Source organism: Rhinatrema bivittatum, chromosome 5 (genome assembly GCF_901001135.1).
Source record: "Rhinatrema bivittatum chromosome 5, aRhiBiv1.1, whole genome shotgun sequence".
NCBI classification, from domain to species: Eukaryota; Metazoa; Chordata; class Amphibia; order Gymnophiona; family Rhinatrematidae; genus Rhinatrema; species Rhinatrema bivittatum.
In genome coordinates this window covers 101,623,886-101,645,974 of record NC_042619.1, presented here as the reverse complement: position 1 = coordinate 101,645,974, position 22,089 = coordinate 101,623,886, and the positions used below count along the sequence as shown (strand labels likewise).

Genomic DNA, 22,089 nt, shown 5'->3' with positions numbered 1-22,089 from the left:
CCATCCTTCATTTCTTCGCTGGGCTCCAGTGCATCTAACACTGGCCCTGTTTAAAAGATTAGAGAGACACATTCACACCTTTCAGTGTTCCAAGCAGTTTATTTATCAGCTTGCTTTATAATTTAATACAAGTCAGAATTTACAAGAGTCTTTCAGTACTGTGTGCCAGTTCTCTCTCAAGCACCAGAAAGAAATATTTCATAAAGATTGCACCACTGTATTTTAAATATCCTTGAGTGGTTCCTAGAATTAATCTTCCATTTGTTGCTTTTATTTCATAATTTTCTTTCAGTCCTATACCTTATACCTTACATTGTTTGAAAAAAAGTTGTGGTCCTTCTCCTAAGATCTTTTTATTTTCAACCTGTTTATGTGCCATTGCATGAATAGCTCAATGTTCTTTACAGCAGCCCCTCATTGGGCTGGAATTCAAATTTATTTAAAGTAACTTATTACATTTGGCCTGTTGTCATCACAGTAAAAGACAGTAGGCTAGTTTGTGTCCTTTTCACACCAGTGTTATCAAGACAGAGGAAGGAAGGGTGACTGCCACTGAAGATGTGACTTCCAAAAACTGCAGGGTTCAATCTCAGGAAAGGCAGTGCCAGCAGGCCTCCATCAGCTAAGGGACCTGAAACCACATGGTCTCATTTTTGGGAGGTGTGAAAAGAGTGAAGCCTAGTGGTTGGGTCTGGGAGCAAATGATCAAATCCAGCCTTTCCCATGGATGCTCCTTGTGACGTTGGGCAAGTCATATCACTCTCCAGGGTCACAGGTACAAACTTAAGGCCTGATTTACTAAGGCTTTTTTCCCCATTCTGTTTCTATGAGAAAAATGCTTAGTAAATTAGGACTTTAGATTGTAAGCCCTCTGGGGTAGGGCAATACCTTACTATACCTGAAATAGAAAACTTTACCTTTAGCTCAGGTTTGGAAGGCAAATGATCAAACCAAAAATATTCAAACTCCATTCCAAACCAAAAATTCCAAAACAGGCTCAAAGGGAATAAAACAAAAACTGTATTGCACAAGAATTTCACCTATGTAATCATGACAATGCAAAATATTGTTTGAAGGATATTAAATCTGGTCAAAAAGGGGCCTGTTTTATAAAGGGACTAGATTAACACTAATTTCACCTAATGAATCAGGTATGGAAAGCAGAGTTGCTTACCTGTAACAGGTATTCTCCAAGGACAGCAGGATGTCAGTCCTCCTAATCAGGTGAAGACATTCGATGGAGCCCAGCCCAGAACTTGTATTATCAAATTTCCTAGAACTTTGACTTTGCCCTACTGGGCATGTGAAGGCTGATTCGATACCACACATCCATGCAGGGGCTCATTAGTCTATTTTTTAGCTTATACTTGGAGAAGCCAACTCCAAGGGGAAGTGAACAGGTTTCAAGAGAACCAACATCCTGCTGTCCTTGGAGAACTTTGCTTTATCACAGGATAATTTTCACAACAGTAGAGCAGGATATTCCTGCTCTGGGGAAATGCAAATAGATCTACATCAGATGTTCTCTACTCATGGAATATCTGATTTGCTACCCCCAGCACCCCCAGTCCAGGGACCAATCCTGAGATTCCAGGACTCAACTCAGTCTGCAAGATATTCTCATCTGCAGATAACATGGCCCTGAGGACCATCCCCTGCAAGACGACCCAGTCCCAGATCTGGACAGTTTCTTGACACAGGAAGTACACAGATCACATGCTTCCCTGTGTGTTGATGCAATACATCACAATTTGAATGTCCATCTGGACTAGGATTACTATGCTAGCCAACTGATAAATAGAAGCCTTTCGAGCAGAAAGAACTTCCCTAAGCTCTCGGAAATTTATCTGATGAAGCTTTTCCTAAGCAGATAAAAAGCCCAGACTGGACCCATCTGTGGTAAGGACAATTTGGACTGGAGGAATTTGGAATTGAGTACTCTTTCTGTGGGCAACTGTACGGTCTAGATAGAAAGCTAGAGCACGTTTACAGTCGAGGGTATGCAGAGTCTGTTCCCTGGAGTTGGAGTGGGGCCTGGGAAAGAAAATAGGTAGTATGATGGATTGATTAATATGAAACTCCGAAACTACCTTAGGTAAGAATTTAGGGTGAGTGCGGAGTACCGCCCGGTCTTGCAGGAGTTTAGTGTTAGGTAACTAGGGCCTGCAACTCACTAACCCTGCGAGCTGAAGTGATAGCCAAAAGGAAAATCACTTTCCATGTGAGATATTTAAGGTCACAGGAGTGAAGAGGTTCGAAGGGTGGTTTCATAAGGCGACCAAGAACCAGATTAAGGTCCCAAGATGGGACCTTAATCTGGTTCTTGGTCCTTTTGAAGCCACCTTTACGGAGGACGTAAAGGTGGCTTCAAATGGAGCAAGCCTTTAAGAAAGTGTGTTACAAGGGGTTGTACTGAAATAGGGACACCCCCGATACCTTTATGGAAGGCGGCTACCGCACTGACATGCATTCTAATGGAAGAGGTCTTTAGACCTGATTCTGACAAATGCCAAGATAGTCCAAAAATTTAGGAATTGGACAGGAAAGGGGATCAAGGGACTGAGAAGTGCACCATGATGTGTACCTTTTCCATTTATAGGAGTAAGATTTTCTTGTGGAAGGCTTTCGTGAAGCGATGAGGACACGAGAAACTGAATCCGATAAGTTAAGTGGTTGAAGGACTAACCTTTCAACATCCATGCCGTCAGGGACAAGGCTTGGAGATTGGGATGGAGGAGGCATCCGTCGTTTTGAGTGATCAGATGCGGGTCCTTTCCCAAGGGAATGCGCCTGCGGATGGAGAGATCCTGGAGTATGGGAAACCACACTTGGCGTGGCCAGTGAGGTGCGATCAGGATCATGGTTCCCTTGTCCTGACGTAGCTTCACAAGAGTCTTCGACAGAAGAGGAAGTGGAGGGAATGCATAAAGCAGACCTGTTGACCACGGGAGGGAGAATGCATCCCTGGGCCGAGAGTGCTGAGTCCGAATGAGAGAGCAGTAATTGGCCACTTTGTGGTTCTGAGGGGACGCAAAGAGGTCTATGTGTGGATAACCCCATTGCTGGAAAAGAGAGGTCGCTACCAAGGGATTGAGTGACCACTCGTGTGGTTGGAAGACACGGCTTAGCGAGTCTGCCAAGACATTTTCTACCCCCAGCAAGTAGGTGGCCCTGAGGTACATCGAACGGGAGAGGGCTTCTGCCCAAATCTGCGCAGTTTCCTGACAGAGAAGGAAGGAGCCTGTGCCTCCCTGCTTGTTGATGTACCACATGGCCACCTGATTGTCCGTCTGAATCAAGATTACGTGATTTGATAGGCAGTCTTGAAAAGCCCGGAGAGCGTATCGGATTGCCCGAAGCTCCAGGAAATTTATCTGGTGTTTGGCTTCCTCTAGAGACCAGAATCCTTGAGTTTGTAAATTGTTTACATGGGCTCCCCAGCCGACGTTGGAGGCGTCGGTGGTGAGAATTATTTGAGGATCTGGTGGATGAAAGGGCAAGCCTTGGAGGAGGTTGGATCGATTTGTCCACCAGGCAAGAGACAGATGGAGTGCATGGGTGATGCGAACAACGGTCGACAGAGGCTGTGTGGCTTGTATCCATTGTGATTTCAGAGTCCACTGCATGACTCTCATGGCTAGACGGGCCATTGGAGTCACAAACTGAAGAGGCCACGTGTCCCAACAGAATGAGGAATTGGCGAGCTGTTGCTGTAGGTTGAGACTGCAATTGGCAAGCTAGGGACACAAGGGTTTGGACACATTGATGAGGAAGGAAGGCTTTTGCCTGTAAGGTGTCCAAATCTGCTCCAATGAAGGATAAGGTTTGAGATGGGAGAAAGTAGGATTTCTCGTAATTGACAAGAAATCCCAGCGAAATAAGCATTTGAATTGTCAGGGTCAGGGAGGACCGAGCGATTTGCTGGGTTGGGGCCCTGATCAACCAGTCGTCCAAGTAGGGGTATACATGGACGCCTTCCTTCCTGAGGAACGCTGCAACCACTACGAGACATTTGGTGAAAACTCGCGGTGCGGATGCCAGACCAAATGGGAGCACTCGGTATTCATAGTGGTTTTGGCCTACTAGAAATCGGAGGTATTTGCGATGAGACTGAGTTATCGCAATGTGGGTATAAGCGTCCTTGAGGTCTAGAGAGCAGAGCCAGTCCTTTCTTTGTAGCAGAGGTAGAAGCAAGCCCAGGGTTACCATCTTGAACTTTTCTCTGTGAAGGTACTTGTTGAGGGCCCGCAAGTCCAGGATTGGTCGAAGTCCTCCTGACTTTTTTGGGATCAGAAAGTACCTGGAATAGAACCCCAGTCCTTGTTGGGAAAGAGGAACGGGTTCTATAGCGTTGAACTGGAGGAGAAGAGATACCTCCTGCTCTAGAAGAACAGAGTGGTCGGTAAGTCTCCACGCTTGTAGAGGCGGAGAGTCCACAGGGAGAGTTAGAAAGTTTAGATGGTAACCCTGTGCAATGATCGCTAGCACCCAATGATCTGTAGTGATATGATGCCATTTTTGTGTAAAGTGGCTTAGTCGACCTCCAACTGGTATGTTTGGTAGAGGGATTAGGCACCTGCTCTCTAATTGAAAGTCAAAACCCCGATGCAGGACCTGGTTGCAGAGCTGGTGTGGGTTTTTGCTTTCGAGGTTGGCGAGGCTGAGGCTTTTGATACGGCCTCGTTGACCTGGACTTGGTGTGTGGGGGATAATACTTCCGTGGACGGAAGAATGACTTTTTAGGTTCCTTCTTAAATGGTTGTTTAGAAGGGAAGTCAGAAGAAATCGATGAGAGCTGCTTAAGGGTCTCATGATGATCCTTTAATTCAGCAACTATTTGTTGAATTTGCTCACCAAACAAATTATCCCCTAAACAGGGCAGGTCAGAGAGCCTGTCCTGAACCTCCGGGCGAAGGTCAGAAGACTTAAGCCAAGCCCAGCGCCTTGCCGAGATGACTGTAGCAGACAGTCTAGTGGAAGCATCGAATATGTCATAAGATGTTCGTATTTCATGCTTTCCAGCTTCAAACCCTTTAAGCACTAGGGTTTGAAGTTGTTGTTGGAATTGTTCTGGTAAGGTATCTGAAAATTCTTGTATCTGCTTGAAAATGACCCTGTTATATTGGGTCATGTTTAGCTGATAAGAAGCTATTTTAGATATAAGCATGGCCCCTTGGTAAACTTTTCTGCCTATACTATCTAGGAACTTACTCTCCTTAGTGGGAGGTATGGATGAGTATGGCTTCATTCTTTTAGCTTTCTTTTGTGCTGACTCCACCACAACAGAGTGGTGGTCTAGCTGAGGTTTTTGAAAGCCAGGTGCTGACTGTACCAGGTAAGTAGAGTCAGCTTTTTTATTTACTGGAGCAACAGATCCAAGAGTTTCCCAATTCTTTTTTAGAAGGTCCAGAAAAACCTGATGAATTGGAATGGAAGTGATGACTTTTGGGGCATCCAAAAATTGGAGTAATTCCATCATTTGGTGCCTGTCATCTTGCTCCGATTGAAGCTGAAAAGGGACCAATTCCGACATTTCCTTCACAAAATTTGTGAAAGAGAGGTCCTCAGGAGGAGAACGCTTTCTGCTTTCAGCAGGAGAGGGTGGTGAAGGTAAATCATCGGTATCCGAGGAAGAATTATCACCCCAGGTGTCATAAGGATCAGGTTGTTGACCTGTAGGACCCCGAGGGGGTTGGATACCTGAAGGACCCAGTTGAGGCTCTGAGAAACCCGAAGAAATCACCGGGGGCATCGAAAATGTCCTTGGAGGCATCGGTGCTGGCATCGAAGGCATCGATGGAGCTGATGTACGTATCGCCCCGGAGGAATGTATCGGTGGCGAGGGACGACATGGCACCGATGGAACTACTCCCGAAGGAGGAATTCGATACGGTGTTTCCGTACCCGATGAATTTGGCATCGGGGAGCACACCGGTGCTGTCGGTGACCCAGGTATTACCAGTGGAAGGGCGGTCACAAGCACTTTCATCCGTGTGAGCAGCGGTGCCAGCGCTGCTGGAATCGGGTCGATGACTGGTTCCACTCTCGGTGGCGGAGTCGGTGCCGAAGGAGTCTGGAACCGTTGCATCGCTTTATCGATGGCCTCCTGGACCAGCCGGTCCAGTTCTTCCCGGAGACCTGGGGTAACAATGCCTGGCTCCGCGGAAGAGGGAGGCTGAGGCTGAGCCGGAGGGACCACCGTCACCGGTGGAATCGCGGCTCCCAAACCCCGATGGGGTGAGGGTTGCCTCAATGTCTCAGAAACAGAAGTGGATGGTGCCGCTTCTGATCGAGACTTCTTCGGTGGTGGCTCGGACGGTAGCGAGGTCGAAGACTTCGATTCCTCGATGGTCCGAGACTTGCGATGTCGATGACTATGCTTCTCCCTCCGATCCCCACGATCCTCGGGAGAAGGGACGGGGGTCGATGGCCGTGGAGACGTCGATGGCAGACGGTCACCGGGAGGTTGCCGACGATGGAAGGACTTCGACGGTGCCTGTTCCGAGGACGTCGATGCGATGGACGGCGGAGTGTGAGCATGGAAAAGGAGTCCCATCTTCTCCATTCTGGCTTTGCGACCTTTTGGTGTCATAAGGGCACATTTGGTGCAAGCCAGGACATCATGCTCACTTCCCAAACATAATACGCAGACTCTATGAGGGTCTGTGATAGACATGGTGCGCATACAATCCGGGCACCGACGGAACCCCGACGCCATGGCCATTGACCAAAAATTTAGCCGCGGGACGGTCGACGGCCAGCAGGCCGCGAAGGCAAAACTAGACGGTAGCCAGCGAAAAACGGCAAAAATCTTACCGAAACACCGCAGATTCAGATAAAAATACTGGATGGGAACTGCAACGCAGCGTGCCCTACACAGCCGTCCATGGCTGGTCACGGACCACGCTGACAGCGAAGCAAACTCCAGTAGAAGTGGAACTTGAGACTGGGATTCAGTAGAGGCCTGCACTGGTGCGTACTCTACACGCTGGAGTGGGGCAGGTTCTGGCAGAGTCTTGGTCATAGACTGAAGCAGACACAAAAGAATCAGAGGGCCGGAGCAAGTTTCAGGACAAGGGTCCAAGACGGGACTTGGCTTCAGACAAGGATGACCCTCCGGAGGCTTGTGCTGCAGACAAGAAGAAGGCCTTGTACCACGAAGAGCCCTACACAGACCCCCCCCCCCCCCCCCATGGGCTGGTCACGGATCATGACAGTGGCACGCCAGGAAATGTGGACGAGGAATCAGGGATTCAGGACATCAAGGCTGGATCATGGACATCAGGACTGGATCATGGAACATCAGAAAATCAGGACATCAACAGAGACCAGGAACGAAATAATGAGGGATCCCACGAAGAACAAGGAATGCCAAGCAGGAGTGGGGACGAGAAGTCCTAGGGAGGACTAACCCCCTTGCGAAGGCCAGGCTAGAGTGACTGCAGGGCCCTTAAATAGGGCTGAAGTTGAGGAGATGCCCTGGGAGGAGTCCAGGTGGGGTCCAGGGCATATCTGGCTGCTGGCCCTTTAAATATAGAAAGAAGATGCGGCCCCGCCACTTAGAGGAAATGGGCAGGACCCTGGACAGCGGTGTCCCTGCTGCTTAAGCTGGAGGAGGAGGGGGGAGGAGGAGCGGGGCCAGGCCCCGACGTGGAGTAGCGGTGTCCTGCCACTCGAAGAGGAGAACAGACGGTAGTTCCTGCTGCAGAGACGAGGCCAGGGACTGCGGCCTCCGGGCTGCGAAGCAGAGATGGCGTGGCACTAGCCGCATTGAGGAGCATCGGCAGCTTCCTGCCACAAAGGTAAGCGCCTGCTTGCTGCTGGACCCGCGAGCAGGAGTGTAACAAAAGGAAACCACTTCTGAGCATGTGCAAGAGTTCCTGTGCAGATGGTCTCAGTCTTTTCACTAGCTAAGCTTTAACTCTGTGGGGAGGAGATTGGGATTGTGTGGCTGATTTGTCCTGCTATCAATGGATAACACTTATTCGAGGTAAGCAACTTCACTTTTTCCATGAACAAGCAAAGCAAATGGAGCCACACAAGCAGATTGCCAAGCTAAGGGTTGATTAACTGTGATATGTTGAATACCACCTATATATTTAAACAACCTGGAGAATGAACGAAGGTAAAAGCTGAAGCATTTAAATAGAGTTTTGAGAATTGCCTGTCCAAAGCATTGTCTCTTCAAGATTCTTGTTCAAGACAACAGTATTTGACTAAGGTGTGAACTGAAACACACATTATTGCTTCACAGATATGTGTTACTGAAACTGGAGAAAAAAAGCCACTAAAGCTGCACAAGCTCGAATCTTATGTTTTCAAATCTTTTTCTGGAGGTGTACCCCAACAAATTTATAACAAAACAATATACAGTCCAATAACCAAGATGATAGGGTCTGCTCCCCTACAGCTTGGCTTGGTTTATGTGTGAGATGAATAACAGAAGTCTTCCTGAGTGGTTTTATTCTCTCCAGATAAAGTAAAGCTTTTCTACAGTCTAACATATGAGGGATTTGATCAGCTTTGCAAGAATGAGGTTTTGGGAAGAAAGCATGCAGAGTATGGATAGATTTAAGAATAACTGAGAAGTATCTTTGGGCATAAATTTGGGGTGAGTTCATATCATCATTTTGCTTTTGAATATTTGTAAAACAAGAGGGTCGATTACTAACATTTGTAGTTAACTCACACTTCCAACCAAGGTCATCGCTATGAGAAAAAGTATTTTCCATGAAAGATATGTGAATTCACTGGTTGCCACTATTCAAAAGCTGACAAAACCAAGCTGAATTTTGATGGTCAGAATATTAAGATTGTTAGACAAGTGTGTAATCTTGGTGTCACTAAATTCCACTGTCTCTTTGAAACCTCAAATCAGTAACGTTGTTCGATCTTTATTTATACTTCGTTTATTGAAATCTCTTAAGACTTACTTCAACAGGATATGCAAACTGTTTATGCCTTGCTAATATTTTCAATAATACAGAGTGTTGAGATTACTTACCTGATAATCTCCTTTTCCTTAGTGTAGACAGATGGACTCAGAACGAATGGGTATAGTATGCTCGTGCTAGCAGTTGGAGACGGATCTGACATCAGCACGGGTGTATATATACCCCCACAGGAAGCGTAGCAACTTAGTAATCTTCCTTGCAAAAGCTGTTATGGATGTGTGTACTGACGCTCAGTGAAAAGTGAAACAGGATTCCCCTGACCGATTGATAGTAGCTGGAGACCGCCAGCATTCCCGACCGGAAGGCGTTGACACCTGGTAGAGTGTACGCTCTTATGGAAACAGATGACATGGCTTACCTTGAATCGGTGAAACCCATGTGCACAGGCAGCTGGGCGGGATGCTGAGTCCATCTGTCTACACTAAGGAAAAGGAGATTATCAGGTAAGTAATCTCAACATTTCCTGGCGTGTAGCCAGATGGACTCAGAACGAATGGGATGTACAAAAGCTTTACTCCCAGCCTGGGCGGGAGGCTGCCTGAGGACCATGTAGTACCGCCCTAGCAAATGCAGAGTCCTCCCTGGCCTGGACATCCAGACGGTAGAATCTGGAGAAGGTATGGAGGGAGGACCATGTCGCCGCTTTACATATTTCTGCAGGCGACAGCATCCTGGATTCTGCCCAGGATGCCGCTTGTCCTCTGGTAGAATGAGCCTTGACTCGTAGAGACGGAGACTTCCCGGCCTCCACGTAAGCTGCTCTGATAACTTCTTTAATCCAGCGGGCAATGGTGGGCCAAGAGGCCGCTTCCCGCTGTGCAGGACGAACAGATGGTCTGACTTTCGGACGTCTTCTGTCATTTCCAGATATCTGGGCAGTATTCTGCCTATGTCGAGATGGCGTAGCAGACGCCCTTCTTCAGATTTCTTCAAACCCGCCGTAGTAGGCAAGGATATCGTTTGGTTAAGGTGAAACTGAGAGACCACTTTAGGTAGAAAGGAGGGAACCGTGCGAAGATGGATAGCCTCTGGAGTGAGTCTCAGAAAGGGATCACGGCAGGACAGTGCTTGTAGCTCTGAGACGCGGCGTGCTGAACAAACCGCCAATAAGAACACCATCTTCAAGGTTAGAGAACGGAGAGACAGGCCCCGAAGGGGTCTGAAGGTGGATCCCATGAGGAAATCTAAAACAAGGTTGAGGTTCCACAAAGGCACTGGCCACTTCAGTGGCGGACGAATGTGCTTGACTCCTTTCAGGAAGCGAGACACATCTGGATGCGTGGCAATGGTCTTGCCATCCCTCCTGGGACCATAGCAAGACAGTGCAGCCACCTGAACTTTGATGGAGCTGAGGGAGAGACCCTTCTGAAGTCCATCTTGCAGGAAATCCAACACAATAGGGATCGTGGTCGCATGTGGATTGGTGCCATGAGTGTTGCACCATGCTTCGAATACTCTCTAGATCCTTACGTAGGTGAGGGAAGTGGAAAACTTGCGAGCTCGGAGGAGTGTATCTATCACGGGCTCCGAGTAACCTCTTTTCTTCAGTCTAGCCCTCTCAATGGCCAGACCGTAAGAGAGAATTGAGCTGGATCCTCGTGGAGGATGGGACCTTGACGTAGAAGGTCCCGCAGAGGAGGCAGGGGAAGAGGCTCCCCTGCCAGTAGTCTTCTCATGTCCGCGTACCAGGGCCTTCTTGGCCAGTCTGGTGACACTAGAAGAACTAGGCCCCGGTGTTTCTGAATCTTGTGGATGATGGCGCCCAGCAGAGGCCACGGAGAAAACGCGTATAGCAGAGTCCCTGGAGGCCATGGTTGAACCAGGGCATCGATTCCGTGTGAGAACGGGTTGCGCTTGTGGCTAAAGTATCTGGGTACTTGAGCATTGGACTTGTCCGCCGGTAAATCCATGTCCGGAATCCCCCAGTGATCCACAATCATCTGGAAGGCTGTGGGTGACAGCTGCCACTCTCCCGGATTTAGGCTCTCTCTGCTGAGGAAGTCTGCCGTGGTGTTGTCCTTCCCGGCAATGTGGACGGAGGAGATGTCCTGAAGATTCGCCTCTGCCCAAGCCATCAGTGGGGCGATCTCCAGAGATACTTGTCGGCTTCTGGTTCCGCCCTGACGGTTGATGTATGCCACCGTGGTGGCGTTGTCGGACATCACTCTGACTGCTCTGTTCTTCAGTCTGTGAGCAAATCGAAGACATGCCAATCGGACTGCCCGAGCCTCTAGACGGTTGATGTTCCACGCGGACTCTTCTCTGTTCCACCGCCCTTGTGCGGCGAGTCCTTCGCAATGTGCTCCCCAGCCGCTCAGGCTGGCATCTGTGGTGAGCAGAGTCCACGTGGGGGAGGACATTTTCGACCCCTTGCTCATGTGGTTGGACTGCAACCACCACCAGTAACTGGGTCCGTACTCTGGCCGGCAGAGGTAGGTGCATGGAATAGTTCCGTAGACGGGGGCTCCAGCGAGAGAGCAGGGAGTGTTGTAGAGGTCTCATATGGGCCCTTGCCCAAGGTACCACTTCCAGGGTGGATGCCATGAGACCGAGAACCTGCAGATAATCCCAAGCTATGGGCCGACTGGCTCCCATCAGGTACTGGATACGCGTCTGAAGCTTCAACCTTCGCTTGGCAGTGAGACTGACTGTGTCTGCCTGGGTGTCGAAATGTACTCCCAAGTATTCCAGTGACTGGGAAGGCTGTAGGCAACTCTTGCTGAGGTTGATAACCCAGCCCAAGCTTTCCAGAAGGGCGATCACTCTGTCGGTTGTCCGATGGCTCTCCTCTCGAGATTTCGCCCTGATCAGCCAGTCTAGGTAGGGATGGACCAGAATTCCTTCCCGTCTGAGTGCCGCTGCTACCACTACGACCACCTTGGTGAAGGTCCGTGGTGACGTGGCCAACCCGAAGGGCAGAGCCCGGAATTGGAAGTGGCATCCTAGAACCTTGAAGCGTAGATAGCGCTGATGATCCGGATGGATCGGGATATGCAGGTAGGCTTCCGACAAGTCTAATGCCGTGAGGAATTCTCCTGGCTGTACTGCGTTCTTGACGGAGCGCAGAGTTTCCATGCGAAACCTCGGGACTCTTAAGTATCGATTGACTGACTTGAGGTCCAGTACGAGCCGAAAGGTGCCCCCTTCCTTGGGTACCATGAAATAAATGGAATAGTGTCCAGAATTCACTTCCCAGGCAGGTACTGGGATGATGGCTTTCAAGGACAGGAGCCTCGCCAGGGTAGCTTCCAATGCTGCCTTCTTGTGTGTGGGACAGGAAGATTCCACAAACTTGTCCGGAGGGAGGCGATGAAAATCCAGATAATACCCCTCTCGGATGATGGCGAGGACCCACTGGTCTGACGTAATCTCGACCCATCTGGGGTAGAAGAGGGTTAACCTGCCCCCTATGGCTCCGTCCCCCAGATGGATCGGCGGATTCTCATTGTGGGGCGCGGCCAGGACCTGAGCCCGGGCCTGCTCCCCTCTTGCGCTGCTTGGTCCGAAAGGACTGATTCCTGGCATGAGGACGCGGCGCCTGGTAGCGACTCCTGTAAGGAACGAAGCGCTGTGAACTCCTGCCCCTGGAGGGCCTTGGAAAGGCGCGCTGGCTCCTTCTGAATCGATCTTCCGGCAGTCCAGGCACTGGAGAGGCGCCCCATGTACTGGCCAGTTTATCAAGGTCGCTGCCAAATAGGAAAGAGCCCTTAAAGGGCAATCTGGTGAGGCGTGCCTTTGAAGGCGCATCAGCTGACCATTTCCGGATCCAGAGCTGCCTCCTGGTGGCTAAGGAGGATGAGATCCCCTTGGCTGTTCTCCGGACTAGGTCTGATGCAGCATCCGTGAGGAACGAGAGAGCTGACTCCATGTCTGCTGCTGGAGCGTTGTTCCTGACCTGTGACAAACAGGCACGCGTCACCACTGTGCAGCAGGTTGCGATCCGCAAAGATAGAGCTGCCACCTCAAAGGTCTGTTTCAGAATGGCGTCCAGTCGCCGGTCATGAGGCTCCTTGAGGGCCATCCCCCCTTCAACTGGAATGGTAGTGCGCTTGACCACAGCGCTAATCAAGGCGTCCACCTGAGGGCACGCCAGCAGATCCTGGATAGCCGGTGCCAATGGGTACATGCCCGTCAGGGCCCGGCCCCCTTTGAAGGAAGCCGCTGGTGCCGCCCATTCTAAATCTATCAGTTGTTGTGCTGCTTGTAAGAATGGAAAATGGCGGGCTGTAGGACGAAGACCTTCCAGCAGGGGGTTCTGCGCAGAGAGTACCGTAGCGCTGGGACCTGTAATATCCAACTCCGCCAGGTCGGAGAGATCCTCCTTGGGGAAGAACCACCTCATGGTTCTATATGGTTCAATCCCTGGGGGAAGCTCCCCCTCGTCCGGGAGTTCGGACTCGTCCGGTGAAACCTCCTGGTCTGACTGATCTGGACTGTCCAGTGGCGGGAGGTCCCGCTCACGATAAGGTCGTGAGGGTCCAGGAACAGGATCCGCAGGAGCCGCCACAGCAGCGGCCGCCACAGTCGCAGCCACCGCAGGAACCGCAGAAACAACAGGAACAGCAGGAACCGCAAGGCCTGGACAGGAAGCCGTTTGCATCTGTACAAAGGCATGAATCCCCTTAAAAAGATCCACCCAGGAAATTGAAGCAGCCTCTAATTGCCGTGGTTCAAGATCCCCCGGGATTCCCGATTGGTCGAGACTGCCCGCTAAATCCGGGGTAGCCCCTGGGGAACTGTCAGCAAATCATGGCTGAGACTGGTCCTGGCCCGAGGGTCCCACGGCCTCCTCACATTGGGCACATAGGGAGTCTGGCTCTTCACTGTGCGTGGCTCGAAGCTGGCATGCAGCGCAGAGGCCGAGGGCTTTAATGCCGGAGGCAGGCGGCGCCGCCACTGAAGACGCTGAGGCGTTCTGTTCCATTGAAAAGTAGGCGTTGAATGAAAAGCGGCAACAATATATGCTTAATACAACAGGCGCACAAAAATGATATGCGGCAGCAATATGCGCTTAGCACAACAGGAGCTTAATAATATGCGGCAGCAATATGTGCTTAATACAACAGGCGCACAATAATAATATGCGGCAGCAATATGCGCTTAGCACAACAGGCGCTTAATAATATGAGGCAGCAATATGCGCTGAATACAACAGGCGCTCAATAATAAGCGGCAGCTATATACGCTTAATAGAACAGGCGCTTAATAATAATATGCGGCAGCAATGTAGACAACAAGCGCTCAGCCATATGCAATGTGCTCTCAGCAATAGGCGGCCATGAATACCCGCTCAATTGTATGCAATATGCACTTAGCAATATGCGGTTAGCAATACACGCTCAATGGCATTCAATAGGCTCTCAGCAATAAGCGGTTAGCAATACACGCTCAATGGCATTCAATAGGCTCTCAGCAATAAGCGGTTAGCAATACACGCTCAATGGCATTCAACAGGCACTCAGCAATAAGCGGTTAGCAATACACGCTCATTGGCATTCAATATAATATGCGCTTAGTCATAGAGCTGCGCCTATTACGGGCGCTCAATACCTGAACAAGGCCCAAAAAATGGCGCCCTCCACGGCATGCCACGCCGCCGATCCTCTGTTCCTCGGAGACCAGAAGTAAGAGATATACGCCTTACCTGATCCTCGGCACTTCCCGGCTGGAACCGGGGCGGTCTCCAGCTGCGGGGGGAGAGGGCAAGTACCTTCACTGCTGCATTTGAGGATATGCATCTGCTGCCTCGTCCATGCCGGGACAGAGGCGCCTCGTATGTCTCACCCGAACCTCGCCAGGGGGCTACGTCCCTGCCTCGATTCGGCCACCGGACCGAGGACTTAAACCTCCGGGGGATCACGGAAATCACCCCGGGAAACTCTACTGGGGGAGGGACCTTAGGGTATCACCGCAGGAGTGCGGGGCTCGATGCTGTAGAAGATTTGAAAGTAGATTTGGAAAACATGCTCAGCGAGCGTGCAGGCACTCCAAACTGCTTTGGAGACGGAAATTACTAGGTTGCTACGCTTCCTGTGGGGGTATATATACACCCGTGCTGACGTCAGATCCGTCTCCAACTGCTAGCACGAGCATACTATACCCATTCGTTCTGAGTCCATCTGGCTACACGCCAGAAAAGGTACTACTTTTTGAATTTTCCCTACACTAATAGAATGACCCACTCACAGAGAAAATACAATCTTAAATATAATAATATTTACGTAATACACAAATCCCTATCTATTTTTGTAAGCTATTTGATAGATATGTGTATGATAGGGTTGGTGGAGATTATTAGATGAGGAGTAATGTGCATGTAATTATGGGTCTGTTACTCATTAAAACGGATAAAGGGAGAATAGAATAGTAGTTGAAGTGACGTGTAGGAGACGGCTACAGAGGACGTCATTCCGGAAGAACGTGAGTAGAGTGAACATGGCAGTGTTCTATCGTGTATGTGTCTTGGATAAGTTAATGTTTATAATGTTAAACTGGTTTATAATGTGGTTTTTTTGTTTTTCCGATAATAGACAGTTTTAGAAATTAATGAGACAAAGCATATTTGAGATTGACTTTATCTGAGATATGGCGTTATTAGAGCATATATATCGGGAGATGGAATTATGAATAGGAGTTATACATAAAATGGTAAGTCTGTAAATAGAATAGATTTATATTGGTTTTGAAGTATTTATAGTGAATGTGTTGGTAATAGACAGTGATTGGGTATTTTTGTTTCAATAATTATAGGATGAGTTTTGAAGAGTGTCGCAGTAGTAGAAAATTTTCTACAGAATATCAGTCATTAGTCCCTGAAGAAGCCCTAGTAGGAAAGGGTGAAACAGAGATTTCTTTTTTGGACACCATAAGAGGGGAGGACGACACTGATCTTTTTGAACAAACAACTAAATGATTTTAGGATATGATAATAAGTTTTTGCTACATATATTTATATATGCTTGGAAAATTGAGTACAGGGGTAAGAAGGATAACATAAGAGGAGAGATGACGCTGATCTTTTTGATGAAACAATGAATTGATTCTAGGATATGATAAGCTTTTGCTACATATATTTATATGTTTAGGTAATGAAGTATAGATGTATAAATTGTTAAGACAATAGAAATATTTATAGCTGATTGTACATTTTTAATTGGTGTGAATGTATGGAAGAGTATGAATGTGATAGATAGTTTTTATCTGTATAGATAGGGATTTGTGTATTACATAAATAAATATTATTATATTTAAGATTGTATTTTATCTGTAAGTGGGTCACTGGTAATTTCTTCAACAGATTAGTGCAACTCTCTGTACATCGGATTACCGCAATCTACCTTGAAAGCATTACAGCTTATTCAAAATGCAGTAAGCTAGATTAATTTGGGGTTGCAGCATTTATGATTACATCACCCCTCTTTTTAAAAAGTTGCATTGGTTACAGATAGTTTCCTATTTAATTATATTTGAAGATCTATCAACCAGTGAGAAATCTGAGATCTTCCTCTTTGTTATTGGAAGTGTTGTCAGTTCGCCAAGTAAGGCTTGGTGAATCTAGAGAGAGGATTTTTTGTATGTGTCTGGGCCCTGTCTCTGGAATGAATTACCAAAGGAGTTTAAAAGCTGAATCTTCTTTTATTAAATTTAAGAAGCTTTTAAGAGCATATCTTTTTCAGCAGGCCTTTGATAAAGCTATTTAGCATTTGCTTTTTTAAACTTTGTGGTGCGCTTTGAGGGATTATTGGCTTTTATCTGAAGTTTTGTTATTCACAGCAGGCAGAACTTTGATGTGAGAGTTTTAAGAAAGGATTTGTCTCGATTGCTGGATATTTATATTTTTTTCTATAATATATGAACTACACTGTTTTACAGATCAGTATGTAAGTAGTGATTAGAGATGAGATATTTGTTGTATACAGTTTTATTTTATGTATTTGTATCCTTTTGATATTTTGGTATTTTAGCTTTTTATATTTCAATATATTTATTTTTTTAGTTTATGATTATGTTTTATTTATGCTTTTATGTACTATGCTTTAGGTATTTGGTTTATTATATATGTTTGCTTGTAACCAGTCGAGTATTTTTGATAGGCGTGATATAAATTTTTTAAATAAAATAAAGATCCCATTGCATTGTGGGTTCTTTTACTGGAGGATGCAAATTTGAGTCCTTTTATACATTTTTCTATAACTGAAAGACATGATCCTGGGAAACTTTCTGACAGTTGATATGCTGCAAAAGTACTTAAATGTACTCAATTCATTTTTAATCCTGACTATTTTCAACAATTTCAATGGCACTTTCCCAGACATGAATGTCTAATTAGAAAATTAATCTACCTTTTTTCTTTTCTCCTCCCCTCCCCCCCAGAAATTTAATAGAAAAAGTCAAACTAAAGAAAAACTGAGAAAAAAGTTAAGTGGTAGGAAAATCCTGCAAAAACAGACTGAAGAGAAAGTGTAGGACATCTTGCCACAGCAGTGGGGGGGGGACGACTGAAAAGACTAACATGAGATGAGGCCAGTGTATAGAAACTCCCGTGCATGTTAAAAAAAAAAATGTCCTTTCTAAGCTCTGAGAAAGCATATCAGGACTGATACAGCCTAATGTTACCCACCTGTACAATTGCATTTGTCCTGCTTGTCCACAGAGACATTTTTTAGCTTTATTTTTTTTAATCTATCCCATCCTGCTTAACTCCTCCCTGCCTCCTGGTTCTCTTCTATGTTTACAGGGAGTGGCCCCAGGCTACAATAACTCCTCCCAGGTATGGGCCTTCCACAGTGAATTTCTTCTGGCCTGAGCCAGCAGCAGACGCTAATTCCTAGATACTCCAAAGTTGTTTTTTTTTCAGTCATGACAGGAGAGGGAAATCATAAAAATGATGTCCTAATGATGATTAGCTGATTAAATTAAATTAATAGCACTAATGCTTTCAGAGCTTCAGCCACTGAATGTACATACAATAAAATCAATACATTGCTGAGGCATTACATTACATCACTAATGTTGTGCTCCATTATTCACGATTACTAGTTCTCTATATAAACAGAAAACTAAACTGATTTCCCATACAAAATATTGCAAGTTGAAAATAACCAATACCTGTTAAATCTTTTGCTAAATCTGGATGGTTCACAAGACAGTGACTAGCAAATTTCACACACTCTAGTCGAATAGGTACATGGATGTCATTAAACCTGTTATAAAAAAGATGAATAGAAGTCATTTATCCCAAAAGTAGGAATTCCTATTATTAACTAAGAGGTTTACTAGGTACTTGCTACAGAGTATGCCTGCTTCTTTGGATAGTGTTTCCAAATTGTTAGAGCTTAAATTAAGCTACATGTGGAAGAGAGACATCTCCTTTTACAGACAAATGCAAAAATCTGCATTATTGTAAAATCTGTTGCCTGTCACATGCGTTTAGTAGGAAAAATTATGAATTTAAAAAAAAAATATAGTAGCCCATAGAAATCTGCATCATGCAATTAAACAGGGCTTCCCAAACCTGTACTGCTGACTCCACGGTCAGGTTTTCAAGATATTAACAATGAATATATATTGGAGATCAGATATGTATGAGATAAATTTGCATATATTCACTGTGAATATCCTAAAAACCCTACTGATTGTGGGGGTCAGCAGGACAGGTTTGAGAAGCCTTGTAAAAAAACAGACATTCAAACAGAAGAGTCAAAGTACCAGTACAACTTAGGTACTGACAATGTCAATGCCTTGAGAAAAAGTTTTTAAAGGATTAGCAACACTTGATAATTTAATGACTTTACATTTGTGAAGGGAAAAAAATAAAATTTCAGTGAAATATACAGTATTTCTTTACCTTGGCAACAGCAGGAAAAAAAACAAAAGATTGAAAAGAAGAGGATAAATTAGAAAGGCCTACTATTCTAATATATGACTAGCTAATGAATGTAATTTCTACATCATGGATGGAACTATTTTTTTTTATTAAGCAACTGTGTCAAATTTCAGAGCAAGCAGCAGAAATGAACTCAGACTTAGCTATCAATGGTACTCATAGCAACATTAACAAAATTTCTCAACAAAATGTTTAGTTATACTCCATGATTCATCCCTTGATGGGAAGGGAACTAAAACAGCGTATACCTCCCCAAGTAGCACTGCCAAAGTGGTTTGTTTTGAGATGCCAACTCTGAATCCTTTGCCCCAAACATTTTTGCTAGTAGTTTAACAACCTGCAGGCGTTCTTCATTGTCATTGCTCTGGAAAATGAACACATTTTTTTTTTCAAAAATAAAAAAATTATAAAAGCAGTTTAACACCAAAACATACATTTTCTTTAGGAAAAAACAAAAGTGAAGATTTAAACATACAATATTTGTTTACAACAAAAATTTCTAGTAAATAAGTAAAAAAAAAAAAGTTTACATGTCAGTTGCAGGAGGCACATACAGTAACCACTACATAAGAATGGAAATTCCTTCCATTAAGTGTCACATAGGGCCAATTCAATGCTTTCAAGCTGCTATACTGCAACAATACATAAGGACCACAATGATGCTTTCAAAAGCTGCTGTTTTCAATTTTGGAATTAAATGTTACTGCATTATACTCTGGAAAGAGTTGGAGATTCTGATTTCTAATTTGACCAACAAATTTAAATTTATACAAATGCTCATGTATATTTGCTTCAAAGCAACATAGAGCCCTTCTTCAGATGTCCCTTGCCTTCATTCCCAGAGCTGTCAAGTGTTCATTGTGAAAATAGTGGTTCTTTGCAAAATAAATGTTTCCTCTCTCAACACTACAAAAACATTTCAAGAAGGGAATTAAGATTAATGTACAAGTGCATCTATATACAGTATAATTTATTTTTGGTTATCAAAAGGTATCACAGCCTCTAAAGGAAAAGATATCAAATACTGTACTATTCCCAAACCTAAAATAATCATTCTGAAATTTGCATTCTGCAATCATGTCTATTAAAAAAAAAAAAAAGGACAGCATGTACATCCAAAATAAAACAATTTACGCCAAATGCATACAATTTAGCAAAACATTTAGCTCCAACAGAGCATACCCCTAAATACCTATCATTTTAAGGTCCATACATTTCCATTTTCTAAACATAAAAGAAGAATGACTTTATTCTGGTATGATCCCTATGCCTTTTCTGTTTTTTCCTCAGGCAACCTTATTTCACTTCCAATTTATGTCTAGTAGGGTTATGCATTAGTGTTAAAATGAATGGCAACCTGAACCAAATCAGATATTTTTGTTTCAGTCTATTTACCCTAAAACAAACGTATCATCCTCTGAAAATCCCCAAAATTTTCAGGTTTATTAATTTTAGAAACAGTGCACTCTATGCTCTGAAATTCATAAAAATGAAAAAGCCTACAAAACAAATATAAATGTATATGAAAATGAATGCAACGAACCAAAAGAAAAAGATTTCCTGCATATCCCTGTCCAGTAAAATAAGCTAATTCCAGGGTTTGATTAAATATGTTCCATTTAATTCATGCTTTCTTAGTGCCTTAATTAAAGCACGGGTTTGCTCCTCTGACACCAAAGTGCTAACCTGGCAGAAGATGATGAAGCTATGTTAATACTTTATAATCATTAAGAAATTGCAAATATATGAAGAAATTCTAAACTGGTTGACCCAGCATGACATAACATTCAAAAGGCAAAAAATAAGGCATACCACCATTTAATATTTGTGGGGCTAGTAATTTTACTAGATTGATATCTTTAAAAAACAAAAACAAAACCACATTCCTGCTTTTGTCACAAAGTTATTATCTAACATACCCCACTTCTAGCTCAGAACCAATGCATTAATAAATCATATCCCCACACTACTCAATTTAATCAGCAGAGACACGATTTATTAGAAAATGAAGCTTTCCCTCTTCACCAAAATAAGGAAAAACAGCAGAATGCCCTACAAGTGACAATAAATGGTCATGAACATATTAAAAAAAAAAATTGAGAGACTACTATTTACCTGATAATTTCCTTTTATTTAGGACAGTCAGATGAATCCAGAACAAGTGAGTTTTGCGCCTCTATCAGCAGATGGAGATGGAGCAAATTGATGTCACAGTATGTATACCCCGGCTGTGACATCAGCCTGCCGGTACTTTCTTCAAAAGCAATTGTGAACAGACTAGCAAAAAACTTGATTAAAAACAGATAACCATTTCAATACTCAGCCAACAGTCAACAATGGACTCAGACAATAATATAACAACACTAGTCTAGGGACTGGTGTAGCACTTACCAGTAAATCCCTGTAACATGTTAGCACACAGAAGGATCAATACGCAATCATTCAGCAACCAAGGGAGGGAAGATTGATTTATCTGACTTTCCTGATGAAAAAGAAATAATAAGGTAAATAGCAATTTCTCATTTCTTAGCGCCCAGTCAGATGAATCCAGAACAAGTGGGATGTACCTAAGCTACTCCTAAATACGGTGGGATGCTGCTCGCGGTCCAGTCAAAACTGCATGTGCAAAGGCCGCATCTTCCCAGGCCTGAACATCCAGACAATATCTAAAAAAGGTATGTAAGGAGGACCATGTTGCAGCTCAGCAAATGTCGATGGGAGACAACAATCTAACTTCTGACACTGCTTGAGCCCTAATGGAATGAGCCCTAACCTGACTAGGTAACTGCTTCCTGGCATACACTTATGCAGTCATGACTACCTCCTTAATCCAATGAGCTATTGTAGCCCAAGAGGCTGGCTTTCCCTGTCTAGTACCGCCATGAAGGACAAACAGACTATCCAACTTCCGCAAAGGCTCAATAACCTTTAGATACCTGACAATATGTCTCTTAACATCCAAGGGTCACAACAGACTATACTCCTCTACATCTCTCTCTCTGGCCAGAGATGGCAGGGAGATAGACTGATTCAAGTGAAACTCAGAGACCACCTTGGGTAAAAAGGAAAGAACAGTACGCAGCTGTGCCACGCCAGGAGTCACCTGAAATAAAAGCTCCCAGCAAGACAAGGCCGCAGTTTGGAAACGCTCCGTGCTGAATTGCCACAAGGAAAACAGTTTTTAAGATCAGCAACCCCAAGGGCAGAGTACATGGCGTTCTAAACACAGGGCCTGCCAAAAACTCCAAA

General features: G+C 45.2%; 1 protein-coding gene across 7 annotated transcripts in view; it reads right to left on the bottom strand.

The window, feature by feature from the left end:
• The window catches only part of PDS5B (PDS5 cohesin associated factor B), a 644,248-nt gene that overhangs the window by 341,032 nt on the left and 281,127 nt on the right, over nucleotides 1-22,089 (bottom strand). For all 7 annotated transcript variants that reach the window (XM_029602667.1, XM_029602671.1, XM_029602673.1 and 4 more), the window contains 2 exons: nucleotides 19,089-19,204; nucleotides 18,063-18,157 (listed from right to left, as the gene is read on the bottom strand). In XM_029602667.1, coding sequence (XP_029458527.1) covers nucleotides 18,063-18,157; nucleotides 19,089-19,204 — 211 coding nt within the window. The remainder of the gene's footprint in view (nucleotides 1-18,062; nucleotides 18,158-19,088; nucleotides 19,205-22,089) is intronic.